The 16,177-nt window shown below is 32.4% G+C and overlaps 1 protein-coding gene across 4 annotated transcripts in view; it reads right to left on the bottom strand.

Annotated features, from left to right (window-relative positions):
- The window catches only part of SENP6 (SUMO specific peptidase 6), a 110,695-nt gene that overhangs the window by 59,677 nt on the left and 34,841 nt on the right, over positions 1-16,177 (bottom strand). For 2 of the 4 annotated variants that reach the window (XM_082633286.1, XM_082633283.1), the window contains exons 4-6: positions 15,028-15,170; positions 13,934-14,029; positions 9,229-9,249 (exon numbers count right to left, since the gene is read on the bottom strand). In XM_082633286.1, the coding sequence (XP_082489412.1) occupies positions 9,229-9,249; positions 13,934-14,029; positions 15,028-15,170 (260 nt within the window). The remainder of the gene's footprint in view (positions 1-9,228; positions 9,250-13,933; positions 14,030-15,027; positions 15,171-16,177) is intronic. The other 2 variants (XM_082633284.1, XM_082633285.1) reach the window with 2 other exon arrangements.

Genomic DNA, 16,177 nt, shown 5'->3' with positions numbered 1-16,177 from the left:
AATAAAGAGTGAATAAATAAGATCTTGTCCTTGAGGATAATTCCAAAAGCAGTACAAAAAATGTTATGTACAAAACTAGAAATCATGAAATAAGTATTTTAGTCTTATAATATGACTACATTATGGGGGTATAATTATACTTTAAAAAATATATTATATTGTCAGACTTCACACCTAACCAATTTTCAGAATTCTGAACAGGAATCCTTAGTAAATAAGGATCCTAAAACACTATAGAAGTCCAAATATACAATAGTTTGGGAGAAAAGCAAAAAACCTATAGCTAATTTTGGGGTAAAAGTATTAAAGAAGGAGGTCTGCAAAAAATGCAATAAACCAGGGAGCTACAATAGCTACCTTCCTATCCTAAACAAAAGCTTCTAAAAATATTTCCATTTTATTTAACGGGGGAATTAAAGGAGGTTATTCTGTTACTTGTAATGTTATTTGCATTCACCCGAGTGATCAATACTTATCACAGGGCAATATAATTAATTTAATTAATTAAACAAAAATCCTAAAGGAATTTTCCTGTAAGGATTTCATATTCTTATACTGTAAAAGTCAGAGCACCTAAATTGAAAACAAAATATGAAAATGACACAAGAAGAAAATAATAAGAGTAGTCATAGCAGTGTATTTGTGACGGCAGTTAGCAAATAGTGAGCATCATGTGCCAGGTACTGTTCTAAGTGCTTTGTATCTATTAATTACTTTGATCTCCACAATAACCTTATAAAGTATATACTATTGTTAGCACTTTACAGATGAGGAAACTGAGGCACAACGAGGTTAATTAACTTGCCCATGGTCACACAACTATTAAATACCAACACCAGAATCTGAATCTTGGCAAACTGCACCAATATTGATGAGTAACGGTGTTTTCACCATTTCAAATATTATTACTGAGCAGCATTTGGTACAACTGGGTAATTTTCACACTGTCAAAATTTTAAGATTCGTGAGGATACGAGTTGTGAAGATGAGAATTTGCCTTAGAGATAGTGGTACTAGTGTTATTAAAAATAAGGTAGGTTTTCAGCTCCTAACTACATTAAGCTTTAAAAAAATGCATGTTTTTATATACTACACGTGCTCACACTAAAAACGATATAACATAGTCTTATCTTTAAGACAATTTTTTAATCTCTAATTTTTATAACTCTATACTGGAAAAGTAAAGATACCAACTATAAAATGCAACCGAGTCAATAAATCTGAAGCAAAATACGATGATACAGTTATATTAAACTACAAAACCTCTACGCATTATATATTTTTTAAATAGTGGACAACAGAAACAGTAGGTATTCTTGAATACTAAGGATTATCAACAAGCAAAATAATTTGACAGAGTGGCCACAAAATCTGAAATACATATTTTGGATTTTGGTCTGCTTCATTACTTATTCTGGGGTATGCTATAAACACAGGTTTATTCAGTAATAACTGGCAAAAATCATTGGAGGCAACATATCATAGACGTGCAGGGATTTCTGAAAATGCTGCACTAATTCACACTGCTCTTTGCTGTTTGACACAGTGCACTGAACCATGCACTGCTGATGAGGAACGAACAACGCACTGAATATATCACATGTAACATCCATGACCTATCATGTATTGTAATGTAATGTTAAAAATTATGTATATTTGCCAACATTTCCAAACCTTATGGCCATTCTGTATCCAATATTTACTACATCTTTCCCTATACAGACAGAGCAGATTGTTTTTAAAAATGTATTATAATGAGTAAATTACAGAAATAAAAGCATACCTTAAGTATAATAGAAGAATACAAGAATTTCAGAATAAAAGTAGTATTTGTTTAATATGGGAATTAAAAGAACTTTCTAGCTATAATCTTGTGTTCTTTAAAACTTAGTTTTTAAAAGAAACTTTGTTAGGTAATCAAAAATGAAATTTCATGTTAATTTCTTAATTTGAGAGTTCCATCACTCTACAGACACTAAAATTTCAAACTCCAAACTAGTATGATGCTTAAGGCTAGAATTTAATTTCCCGGTGGATTTTCTTTCCTACCTCAAACCAAGCAGAAACAGAGAACTGTCCCTATCTTCTGTCTTCTACCAAGTGGGAGCATTTTTTTTTGCTTCTGAGGGTTTGTGTTCTGTATAGAAGTTTTAGAGAAAACCTCACTTCATGGACCCAGCGTTTTTACAAGCTGCATAAAATGAACTGGAGAGCTTTTTTTTTCCCTTCTGTGCAGAACTCTTTAAGTAACATCAGAATCCTTATTAAAGGTTAGACAGGCTTCAGACCTGTCTTTTCTTTTTTTAATCAACTTTATTTTACAATAATTTTAGATTTGCTGAAGACTTGAAAAGACAATTCAGAATTCTCTTATTTATATCCCTTACCCAGTTTTTCTTAACGTTAACACCTTCATTACCCTCACACATATGTCAAAAAAAGAAATCAACATTTGTACACTGCTATTAACTAAATGCCAGGCTTTATTTGAACTTCACCAGCTATTCCACTAATACCCTTTGTTTGTTCCAGAATCCAATCTAGGATCCACCGCTTTTAGTCATCATGTCTCCTTAGTCTCTTTTTTGTTTCCCAGACTGTATTGTTTCCCACTGTTTTTCATGACCTTGACACTTTGGAAGAGACTGGTTAGTTATTTTGTAGAATGCCCCACAATGTGGGTTTGTCTGATGTTTTTCTCATGATTAGACTGAAGTTGTAGGTTTGGTGGACAGTGCCCATCTCATCACATCATATCAGGGGTTACATGGTATCAATGATTTACATCACTAGTGAGGTTACCCTTGATCATCTGGCTAAAGTAGTGTTTGCCAGGTTTCTCCACTCCAAAGTTATTTTCCCTTTCGACATTCTATTTGGAAGCAAGTCCAATCAGTCCAGCCCACAAAAGGGGCAGAGGTAGTTAAACTCTACTTCCTGAAGAGGAAACTATCTACACATATTTGGAATTCTTCTGTATAAACACCTGTCAGTTTTCCCCAATTCATTTTATGCAGCTTATAAAAACTCCAGGATAGTTCAATAAATAAATCACTTATTCAATCATTTATACCAGTATGACTCATGGATATTTATTTTATACTTTAGATTATAATCCAATAGTTTCAGTTTTGGCCCCTGGGAGCTCTTTCAGTTGGCTCCTGTGTTCCTTTCATGTGATCTCATTCTTTTTTTTAAAATTCTGGTAAAACATACATAAAATTTACAGAAATATGGAATGCTTTGCCAATCTGCATGTCGTCCTTATACAAGGGCCATGAAAATCTCTGTATTGTTCCAATTTTAGTATATGTGCTGCTGAAGCAAGTACCCCTTTGTTTTTTGAATACCTGTTTGGATTCTGATACTACAAGATACTCTATGATCATTTTGTGTTTTCCCTAACCCATCCCTAGAATCAGCCGTTTCTCCATGTTCCTTTTATTAGAGTGGTATTAGAAACCAGGATCTGAGTGCTGCTTTTTTTTTTTTTAAGTTGGTTTTGAAACTCATTTTATAAATCGTTCCATTGCTCGAACTGATCTCAAAAGATGTAAATTCCTATAAAATAAATTAAATGTGTTCGCTTTTCATGAAAATGCATTATTCCAAATTCATGTTTAAACTGTAATCTAATTTTTGAAGAGATGTATTAAAATCTCCCGAAGTTGTACTCTAACCAAGAACGTCTTGCATTTTAGATATTTTAGGGGAGCTTTTACACAGCTCGTTGTTACACTCTCATCAAGTGTCTCCATTATAAAATGTGCTCCGTTATACTATTTAGTGCTTCTAATCCTTAATTCTATTTCATTTGTTGCTAAAATTCTACTCATGCTTTCTTTTTGTTTGCATTTCTTTTGACTCTAAGAGTCAAGAGACCCCTTTACTTACAAATTGTTATTTTATAAATATCTGATTCTGGTAAACAACATGATATAGCTGGGTTTAATTCAACCAGTTTGTCTCTTATTAAATATATTCGACCTGATCACAATCATTATTGCATCTGATAAACTTCATGTTTTCCTTTCATCTTACTGTATTAGTTGTTTCTTATATTTCTGTTTGTTTATTTTCACTCTTTCCCTCTATTTTTACTGATTTGCACAATTACCTTTCATTTGTTTTTCCTCCCCTGGTTAATTTAACAAATAGTTACCTTCCCTCTCTCAACGCTTATTCCAACTGCATATTTTGTTCATTAACGTGTTCTCAAGATTCCAACTATTTCCTCAAACAAGATATTCTGCTGCGTCATCCCTAAGGGGATGAGATCTTTAAAACCCTTTTACTTCCCCCTCCTACCCCATTCAGTCCCCCTTTTACTCTGCCCTTCTACCTCTCCAGTTCCTAGACTTTGCTGAGATAGTTTTGAATAGTCACAGATTATTACTGATTTTCTTTTGTAGCATATCTCTCTTTGGTAAGTAAATCAAGCTTAGCCTTAACTGAATGCCACTGACGTAAGTTTTTAGTTTTATTTTTTTTTGACTTAAGTTTTTAATTGTGCCAAATTATAAATCATATACAAAAGATTATTATTTTTTTTAAATCTCGAAGATTTATCAGGTAATAACACTTCCCTACCTAAAATGACCTGAAAGCTTCTAGTGAGTGCGCCACATAAAACCCAAACTCTTCAGATCATCTTACAGAAAGCCTTTTATGATCTAGGGGCCCTAGCTGACCTTAACCAAACCCACCCCGCAGTCCTTCTTTCTGTCCTTTGAACATGCCAAACTCACTCCAGCATTAATATCTTAGCACCACCTCTTCCCTATGTGGAAAAGCCATCTCTATGATCACTGAATGGCTGACCGTTCATTCAGTCCTTGATTAAATGTTAGCTTCATAGTTGAGTGTCTCTCTGAACATCTAAAGAAACCATACTGTCACTCTATACCACATCACCCAATTGTACTTTTTTACACAGAACTTATTTTTTGGTGTTTTACTTGTTCATTATCAGTTTTTGCCCATCAAAATGTAAACTACACGAGAGCAGATATCTTGTTTGTTTTGTTCATCACTGTATCCTTATACCTAGAACACAGCAGGCACTTGATAAATATTTGGAAGTAATAAATGTGTATAACTAAGAGGCAGTACGTAATTAGAAGTGTATTTATCACGTCAAATAATTGTACAATCATGCTGAACAAGAGTGGTAATGTAAAAACTGAACCACTGGCCACCATGCAGAGCCACCATAAAGTAATTCAAAATATTAGCCTATGTGCAAATACCATAATTCAGGCACTGTAAACTAAACATTTATTGATTAGACAGGTTAGCTGGAAAGTGAATATACTTGGAATCTCTAGTCTGCTTACTGCTCCACTTTCTAGGCTTTTTTCCAATGTTTCCATATCCAATCACTGTTTTCTTCACAGTATGCTTTATTATGTGGTAAGACATGTCATTCTTCTCTTCCCCCACTTATTCTTCTTTTTATAAAATAAGTTTCGTCTCTTACTTTTCTCAAATATTTACTCTCCTAAATAAACTTTAGAATCAATTGGCCAAATTTCCTAAAATAACAAAGTCAGCAAGATGTCTGACTAAAATTGCATTAAGTTTATTTTAAGGAGCACTGATTTCAAATAACCAACCAGGAACCTAATATATGCCTCAGATCAGGTTCTTTAGATATATTTATAAAGGATCTACACATCATTAATTTTATTACTGAATATTTAATTTTAGTTGCTACTGTGAATGAAATTTTGGTCTTTCCAATATATACTGCAATTGATCAGAGTGAATAAAAAATTATTAATATTATTAGTCTTGGAGTCTATCATCTTGCTATGGTCTTATTATATCTAAGGTTTCAGATGACTCATAATTCTAAGGAAGGCAGTACCATCTGAATATAATTTTATTTTCAGATACCTTGAGACACCAATTTATAATGCTAATATAAATTGGTACCACCTGTCTGCAAAACAATTTCGCAATACCTATCAAGAGCATTAAAAACATCTGTAACCTAGCCCAAAGAATCCTTTCCCAGAGATTTATCTTAAGAGGTGCACTTAGAGATTTACATGCAAAGCTGTTCATCTATGTGTCATATACCAGGGGTCCCCAACCCCCAGGCCTCGGCTGGTCCGTGGCCTGTTAGGAACCGGGCCGCACAGCAGGAGGTGAGCGGCCGGTGAGGGAGCGAAGCTTCGTCTGCCCCTCCCCATCGCTCGAATTACTGCCTGAACCATCCCCTGCCCACCCCCTTCCATGGAAAAATTGTCTTCCATGAAACCGGTCCCTGGTACCAAAAAGGATGGGGACCTCTGTCATATACAACAGTGAAAAACAACAAGAAATGGACTAATGGGTAAATAAATTATGTATATCTGCAGGACAAGGTATTACATAATCATTACAAATCATTTTTAGAAGCCAACTTAACAGGGGAAAAGGCTAGGACATACTGTTAGGTGAAAACTCAGAATATGCAGCTGTACTTTTATTATGACTGCGTGTATCAGGTATATTTAAAAGTACAGAGGAAAAAGAATATTGGAAAGAAATGCATAAAGATACTAATGATGTAATTTTCGATTATAAGAGCTTTTTAAAAATTATAAAATCTTTCATTGTAATACTTGTCTTTTCAAATACCTGCTTTAAGTAAACATTTCTAGTGTTTCATATATGTCTTTTATTGTATTCTTTTCCCTTTGTATCTTTTTGTTGTTTCAAAATTCTCTACGATACTCACATATTTACAATAAAAATATTAAAAAAAAATTTTAATTTGAAAATTACTATGTGCTTCAGTTTCATAACAGGTCAACTGTCTTTATGTAAGGAGGAAAAAAAAAGTTCCAATACCAGATTAAATATTCTAGGTTGCTGGTGCTACCACATACACTATATTCACAACCCAACTGTCCAAGAGTCAGAAAAGAATTCAAGTCATTCAAGTTGTCAAAGTCACCCACAACAAAGAAAAATGGCAGCACAGTTTTTAAGTTTGCAAGCTCTGGACCTTAGTGTCGTTGTTTAATTTTTACTCCAGCTTTTTGGTTTTAAACCTAAAATATACCTCACTGTGACCAGTATACAGTACAAAGGGAAAAAACCTGGAAAAGATTAACCTTCCACAACTACCTAACTTTTGTTTATTAGATAAACCATCCTCTTTTAAAGAAATCATTTAGATCAGAGATTTACAGTCCTTCATGTGTTAAGGGATAAAGATAAAAGATTTTCTATTACTTTTCAAAGGTCAGAAAAAAAAGATGTGGCTTTGTTCATGAGGGAGGAAAAATGGCTTACGTAAAAAAAATTTACAAAGTAAAATCTACTGACACAAAAGTTCTTCTTAGTTTATCTCTGACAAAGATAAATTATAGGTGAGATTCCAAAGGATTGATGGGCTAAATTGAACCTAACAGTAACTAAGCTGCTGAATAAAGCACTCCAGTGTATTCATCATAACATATTTTACAAATAGCTGCTGCTTCACGCCTAGCCCCTGGTGGTAATGTTGGTACAAAAAGACAAAGAATTTCAGCACCTATTATTACAGAAATTTCAAACTTTACAGTGTATATGTCAGTTTCAAATAATTATCTCATAACAGAACAAATCTCTGTTCTTCACAAATCTCCTTTAAAATTGGACAAATATCATTATCCCCATTTTAGAGTAAGTTATGTGCCTACTGGTAATGCTGGTTACTTAATTCTACATCTCTGACTTCTATTCCAGTATTATTCCAACAGGAATATAAGCTCCAAGAGAGTAGGGATTTTTGTCTGCCCCTAGAAGAGTGCCTGGCACATAGAGTCATTGAAATATTTGCTGAATGTATCAATGAATAAATTTCCACAACAGAAATATGCATAAGAAGCCAAAACAGTAGAAAAAAAATCAGTATAAACCCACCAAGGCTATTGTAAGAGAATAATCTAAGATCTTTATACTATTCTGATAATATAACAGTACCTATATTTTATGTACTATAACATAAAGGAAAGAATTTGTTTATTTCTATAAAACAACAGTCTGGTTCACGTGTGACTGTATAGTTACTTAAAAACATCTTATTAATGAACTTCTCCCCAAAATATAGTCACTTATGAATTAAAAATTCAAAAGATATAAAATGACTCATCTATGTCTGACAAGAAATAATAATTTACTCAAAGAGAAAAACAGACACAATAGAAAAATAATTTTTCTTTCCCAGGAGGAAGTTAGTAAAATATTTGCACAACCCATTCATTTCAACCAGGTAAGAACTGTGAAGTATTTCAGAATTGTAAAATATGCCTAAATCTTTTGCTGACAGGATCATCTTTAGTTCAGAAACCTGGTGTTCATGAAGTAAGATGGAATATATAGCATTCTATAAAATACTGCAAGTTGTCCTCTTTGCCTCCTCTATACCTTTAAACAAAATTATAGTCAAAGTTACATAATTAAATAAAATTATAGAATGTCCCTTCTTTTGACCATCGCCAATGATATGAAAGTACTGGTTTAAAACAAGGGCTGTTTACCTGTTTTGGGAGGGGAGAATTCATAAAAGGTTCTTGAGACTCATGGAAGCAAGAAAAAAAGATATGCACATGCACAAAAATTTCCACATACATACATTGAGGAGAGGAGCTACTCTTATGGGCATTTGATTTAGAACAACTACAATCATTTCACTATTCTAAGAAATGTGTGTTCTTAAAAACTTGTTTCCATGTTATTTACATTATTCAACATTTCTGCTAAAGGATGATGAATTTGCCAGTGTTATTACAAAGGGAACAAAGAGTGATCATAAAATTCTGTCACAAATTTTTGATGTTTAGAGCTTTAACTCCAAGCTTAAGGTATTCTACTTCTATTTTTCCCCTCACTCTACTAAAGTATAAAACAAAAATATTACCACTAAAATACAAGAAATATTTAAATTAAGCAACTGAAAACAATTTTACTACTAATATCCTGAAATATTCTATTTTTAAAATGAAAGTAGTTACATATCAGTATAATATATAATAATCATTCATGGAAAAAATATATATATATATTGAGAATTATGGTGAAATATTACCCACATAAGTCAAATATCATGTTGTGCTATTAGTTTCCTTTTTATTAAAATAATTAATAAACTTAATGATGAACTCTAATTCAATGGACATTTTTCAAAGCATATAAATAATCTGGTATTTTACTGCTGTATCCATGCTCTAATTTCATCAATATTGAGCTTACCTTTCCTTTCGGTCCAGACTGCTTAAAACATGAAAAAGAAAAAAAATGTAAGAGGCAAGACCTCATTTTTGATATATCATTGTAGTTTTAGTAACTGCAGTCAATAAGGCAAAACTCTGTGATTAATTTGTTTTAAACACATTATATATATGTTATATACTAGTGTTTTGAATTTTGTCAGATATGTAAGTTGGCTTTCAATTTTTGTCAGTACAGAAAATAATTTATATCTAAACATATTTACAGAATAAAAAAGTATGTACAAAGATTGAAAAATTCTTGAAAAAGCTTTATTTAACCATCCAACATTTGAGGATATACGTTATTTTAGAGTGGTTAAAGAAATTGTCTTCAAGGAACAATACAACTTCCTAAAAGTTATAAAATTTTTAGAGGTCCCAATCCCATTGTCAGGCGTGATTAAAGTCATCCCTCGGTTATCTGCACAGGAATGGTTCTAGGACCCAAGGCAGATAACAAAATAGTGGGTGCTCAAGTCCCTTATATAAAAGGGTATAGTATTTGCATATAACCTAAGCACATCCTCCCATATACTGCAAATCATCTCTAGATTACTTATAATACCTAATACAATGTAAATGCTATGTAAACAGTTGTGAGTACCAGCAAATTCAAGTTTTGCTTTTTGGAAATTTCTGGAATTTTTTCCTTGGATTTTTTTTTTATCTGTGCTTGGTTGAATCCACAGATGTGGAACCCCCAGATACAGAAGTCCAACTGTATTTGCTTCTGAGTAAGAAAACAAAAATTTTTTAAGGCTGAAACTTTTGCACAAAAGCTTTAGATTAAATACAAATACAGTACACGGTTTGGGACACAAGAAAAGTCCTGGGACTTAAAATCATGACCTCTAACCAAAAGTCCAATGTATAAAAGGTCCACCCTTCTCCACAATTCATGGAAAATCTAAAAAGCTATCAATATCAAGTACTCAAGGGTAAAATTATAAAACCCTCAATTTAGAATAAGATTCACATCCTAGAATTATTCCTATTACAAAAGAAACTAAATATTCAGAACTGTAAGCAAAACATAGTTCACAAAAATCCCTGAGTCCCCATATTAACTCATATTCCTAGCATGTGAAGTACACAGTAAAATATCAATTTAATCCTAGCAAATTAAGAAAAAATAATATGGTAAGTTGGTTTTACATAAACAACATTGAAAAGAAACACATTTTAAGAAAAGTTTTAATAGTAAGGAAAAGAATTATTATAAACTTACACGAATACCACATTTGAAATTTTACTTCTGCTATTTAAAAAATGGGATAATCTGTATAAAATAAATTTATGTTGGACAAATGACAGAAAAATGAAGGAAAATTATCATGCCCCTATTAAAGTGAAACAAAATACAAACCTAAAAGTTTAAATATAGTCTGTCTATTCTTATATACTTATTTCTTATGGTGTAATATTTCCAGGAAAAGTAAAATAAAAACAAAAAGTTAGACATTAATACCTACTCTAGCCATTCCCAACCCTACACTGTTGTGCTCAAGAAGTGAGAAGAGTTTAGTACTCTCTTGTTTTTATTCTTTAAACTCACCTGTTGAGAGTAAAAGAGGTAGAAGACAGAGTAGAAGTAGAAGAAACAGGTTTGGTTCTTTCCAATAAACCAAGGGAGTTAGGAAGAAAACAAAACCAAAAAATATATACACCATCCTCATTTCTCTTATCCTTGAGAAAAATGCACTTACTATATCTAATTTATACATTATGGTAATTCTCCAATACTCCTCAATATGTGTTTATTACCAAAGCCCTGCCCTAGAAGAGTTTATATATATTAAAAAAAAAAAAAAAAGAAGAAGAAGAAAGAAAAAAGCTTTTAAGAAATGAGACGGGAAGCCATTATCAGTAACGTAGGACTTTGTAAAAATGTCGACTTACATTCTTTTTGGACTATTTCTGCTCTTAAAATTTTAAAAAAGGAAAGAAAAAAGATAGACTGATTGATTCTGGTACCCATGACCTGATTTTGGATTTCAAACATTCTTTCAAAGTGGTGCTTTTCATTAATAATTAAAACTTGCTTATTCCAGGAGCCCATTTTCCCATTTATGGATTATATATGCTTTTGTAGACATTCATTTCCCCCTATGGTCCTTTTAAGTCTTTCTACCTATCCTCAATAGAAAACAACAAAAAAAAGTGAAAATGTAAATAAAACATAAACCAGTAAATGTGCTCTTTTTCCAAGTGTGGTTAAAGTTAGGAGTGGAGAGGGTATAGTTATAAAGATTTTTAATTTTCTGCATTTCATTTCTTCCATACTAATACTATCCTCCTCCATCACTGCTAGTATATAAACAATCTATCTTTTAAATATGAATTAAATTAACATTTGGAATAGCAGTAAGAAAACTGATTGCAATCATAATATTCTCCAAATAGCAGCTAATCTGATCTGATACTCATTTCTTTTAGATTAAAAACGTGTGAAACACTTGTTCCCATATCTTACAAATTATTCAAAATGCAGGTCTGATTTACTTAAAAGACAAGTTATACCACTCACCCCAGGAGTAATGGATTATGTGTGTGAATTACCAACTGGTGGCATTTCCTTTAATAATTTCAAATTAAGAGTTGAGAAAATAAGAAAAATTAGGAGAAACTGTAAAAGCCAGTGTGCTCATCCTCATCTGAGGCCTGACAATTGTGCCAACACTACACTAATTAAAACCAAAAGTTTGGTAGCAATCATCTCAGGTGAAGGCTTTTTTCATGCCTTTGAAGATGTGGTTCCTAATGCATGGAGTGTTCTCTTTTAGCAAAACACTCAAAGCTTCTTTAATACTTCCTTTGTGAACTCCTCACTGCTCCCTTCTCTGTAAACAGTACTACACATACTTTGCATAGCTAGCTCTACACTGCACTCACCAGGTAATCATTTGTTTACCTTTCTGTCCTTTACCCTAACCACACTTGAGCTTCAAGGCAAATACTGTCATATTCATCTTTGACTACTTTGTACCTATGCCTGGTATGTAGCATAAAATCACTCAATATTTTTGAAGGAAGAAAAGTGGAAAAACTCTCAATGACTGGTAGTTGAACTTCAAAATCTTTTTAATGACAGTCACACTGCAGTAGGACTAAGAAATGTTTATTTTATAAGAGACAAACATAAGTAGAATCTGTTTTCCTTAATAGATTGTTTCTTTAAATACAAATTAAATTAGGTGTGTGTGTGTGTGTGTGTGTGTGTGAGAAACAGTATATTACTAGTAAATACCGCTTCCTATTAACAGAATCTAATCTTTTATACAGATGAGCAATGATACACATGGCAAGGTATAAGATGTGCCAGGACCTAGAACAAAACAAAACACAAACCAATTCCCAAACTGGAATCAGTTTTTTAACATTACCAATGAAGAAAGGAGGGATGGGGAGAATAAGGCATAGTGTAAATAATTCTAAACTGGTAGATAACTTCTAAACCAATAATAATTTTGGCTGTAGAATATATCACTTGAATATAAATCAGTACTTCAACTTAGACCACATTTTCAGAATAGCAAGTAGACAGATCTTTCTTAGCAATGAATTCTATCAATGTGATCAGTGTGTGAGAAACAGTGTGTCTATCCTTCTTCCCTCCCACTACTTACTCTCCTTTTATTGTTTGTTCTCATGTTTGTGCCACATGTAGGCCAGAAAGCTTGATTTGTAAGGCAAGCCAATTTTGTGGTATGTATAGTAATTTCTCCATCTTTTTAGTTGATTTTCTGAAATATCTTATGTCAAAACTATGAAAAATAATACAGTTAAGCAAAGGAAAGGCTTTCTTATTGTCCTAAAGTATGAGAATGACTTAAGGTACTTAAGTTGAAAATCTCTGTTATAGCAAATCTACATAAATAGCAAATACAGCAAGGGTAAGAGTCAGGACACATTTTCTGAATGAGTAGCAGTCTAGATCAACATTTAAAAAAATGAAGAACAACATCTAGCATATATTAAAAAAAATCTTTAAATTTTACTAGTTATAAAAATTTTATGCAACTATTGAAAATGCAAGAAATAAAGAGATAAATTATTTTTCTAATTGTTGGAGCCTAAGATTTCTTGGTCAACTGAAACTGACGAAGAACTGAAATTCAACTGAAATTTCATAACCATCCAAAAATGGTTATGAAAAACCTCAAAAGCATTTAAAAACACCAAGCATTACACTGTTATGTTCATTATTTCAGGATTCAAGTAGTACTTTCATGATCAATGAGAACATTCAAATTTATGAAAACAAAAATTTCTCAAACATTTAAAACTAATAATGTGATTTACTTTGATGCTATGAAATCTTATAAACCTTACAAAGAAAGGTAATAACTGTAGTTTTACTCATCAGAACTAAACTCCCAGCTGAAGATTTCTGTCAAATGTTGTAAAAATCAGCTTAATTTAACAGAAACATAATGCAATAGAATAGCTTTTACTTAAAATGTCTCTATTTACAGAATGTGATTTACTCAAAAGCAGATATAAAATAAAAAAATTCTAGGACATGAATTATTTCAGAAACATGAATATCTCTTTAGAGACAATGGAAACATAGTAAAGTTCCACAAAGTAAGGGAAAAAAAGGTTTAAAAAAAAAAAGGCAGCGAAAAACTCCTATTAAAGAGGATGGTGTGTATATACTAAACAAAGGCAATCAGAATCCTTACCTTTGGGCTGCTGTTTTTACTATTGCTATCTGTGCATTAGCATGAGGAAAACGTCTTACAGTTCCAGAACATAATGATGCATTTTGTGTATTTTCACTGCGGAGTCAAGAAACAAAGAATAATTTAAACAGGGAAAAATTACGCACTTATGCAAAATAAACCCTTTAAAATCTAAGCATTCACACACAAAATCCTGTAACACTTAAAGAAAATTTTTTAGACGTAAACCCATTGACCATGTTACATTATCCGTTAGTTTTCCACTTTCTGAATTTGTCTCTGAAATGTTTCCAATCCAGTTCATGAAAGAAGATAAAGAGTAGAACACTAGAACCGACATCAGGAATCCTAAATGAATGTTTCCTACTGTAAGAATTCCTGTAAATTAATCCCGATATATTTCCTCTTCTTACTCTCTATTTAAGACTATCTATGTACTATGAGTATACAAACTATGTACTATGAGTATACAAAAGTTTTCTTATATGCCAAAATAATACGAAATGTTAATTATAAAAAAAAATCAAAAGCGCTAAATTCTACTTTCGATGCTACCACTGACTTGAAAATTATTTAGCCTTTATGTACCTCACTTGTCTATAAATTGACAAAGTAGAAATAAAATAGTGACTTCAACCCTATTTCTGGGATATGTAACAGTCCAATTGTATCAGTAACAGTGGTTCACTATGACAACCACTAGGAAAGATGAGTTATATCTAGAAGAGAAGGGGAATTAAGAAATCTTAAAAAAAAAAAAAAAGAGTCCCTCATTGAGATAATCCTGGTAAGTATTCCCTAAAGGAGACATGACCTACCTCTAATATTATAACCAAGATTTTGCTAACTTCATGAAAGCAAGCTCATCTTATGAAATCTTAGTCTACTGAAATTTTTCTTTCAATATTTTTATTCCAAACCAAGAAATCACTGCAATCAATCCTATTCCCAAGATTCAAAGCAAAGATGCCCAGTGTGTAGGATTAGCTCTACTGACAAAGTGAAAAGAAAAGGTGTAAGTTGGAGTGGCCAGTTAGTTTTTGGTGTCAAACTCTTTATCTTTTCTGTAGGAATGTGTGGCGAAGTGCCTATACCTCGATTTCTTATTGTTGCTCAACATGTTAAGTCCAATTGGGTTGCCTTTCAAAGGTTTTAAGCTTTCACTCCTGCTTCGTTTTGCACATGTCTTCCAGGGATCACCAGGACTAGTAGCAACAATTTCAGACTGACGATTTAACTGTAAAAACCATAAATGTTAAAGTCAATAAACAACATAATAAGATAATTTATCAACAATTATTTGAAAACCGATTTATTAAAAAAGCGATAAAAATGTACCAGATATTGGGGATGGGGAGAAGGCTGGCAGCGGCACAGATCTAAGAGTAATTCAACTGTAATACTTTTTTTTTCCCCTTAAGGACAACATAAATATGTAGGAACATGGGTGTTGATCATATTATTTCCTTTTCATTTCAATATCACCCAAGAAATTAAAAGAGAAAAACAGAAGGGATAAGGTAGAGGATCTTAAGATAGCTCTTTGCTGAAAGCAAAAAATAAACATTTCCCCTGCTTAACAGGCCTTAATGCTACTTGTAGGACAATACAGCCAAATATGGCAGTAAATTGTCATTGTACAAGGACTTGGGCTTTAGCATCAACGTTTTCTATATAAACACAGAAACCGAGATAATGTCTTCATATTTTCATACTTGAAAATAATAATACAAATATATCAATAACAATCACTTTGCGGAGATTACAGTATGACAACAGGATGGCTCATTCCTTGGGAAGTTCTTCTCAACAAAGAAACCTAGTTTTATTACATTCTTTGCACAAGACATTTAAAAGCTGTTTTCAGATTCTTTAAGACAAAAGTCCTCAGTTCTTAGTGATAATTTACCCAAAACAACATTTTAAAAATCATTCTTACCTACTTTTAGTTTTGAAACAGCAGTCTAATATTTTATTTTTTACTCTTTTACAAGAAAATGTAGTCATAAGAAGATAATAACTTGGCTTTTAGCCCCACCAATTATCCCCACAGAAACCTAACAGTTGCCTAAAAAAAAATATCTCCCACAAAAAATGTCTTCCGGAGATGAGCTCACTGTGCCAGCACCATTCTTGTTTTTAGGCATGTCTGTATCACAAAACTCCAAAAAGCTGTATTTTGAAAATGCTGCTTGTCATCTTGAGACCTTTTTTTACTTCTAACTCTTTTACAGCCATGTACTT

This window comes from Mesoplodon mirus (assembly GCF_964341445.2).
Source record: "Mesoplodon mirus genome assembly, chromosome: 10".
NCBI classification, from domain to species: Eukaryota; Metazoa; Chordata; class Mammalia; order Artiodactyla; family Ziphiidae; genus Mesoplodon; species Mesoplodon mirus.
Note: the sequence above shows the minus strand (reverse complement) of the source record. Positions and strands in the feature narration are given on the sequence as shown.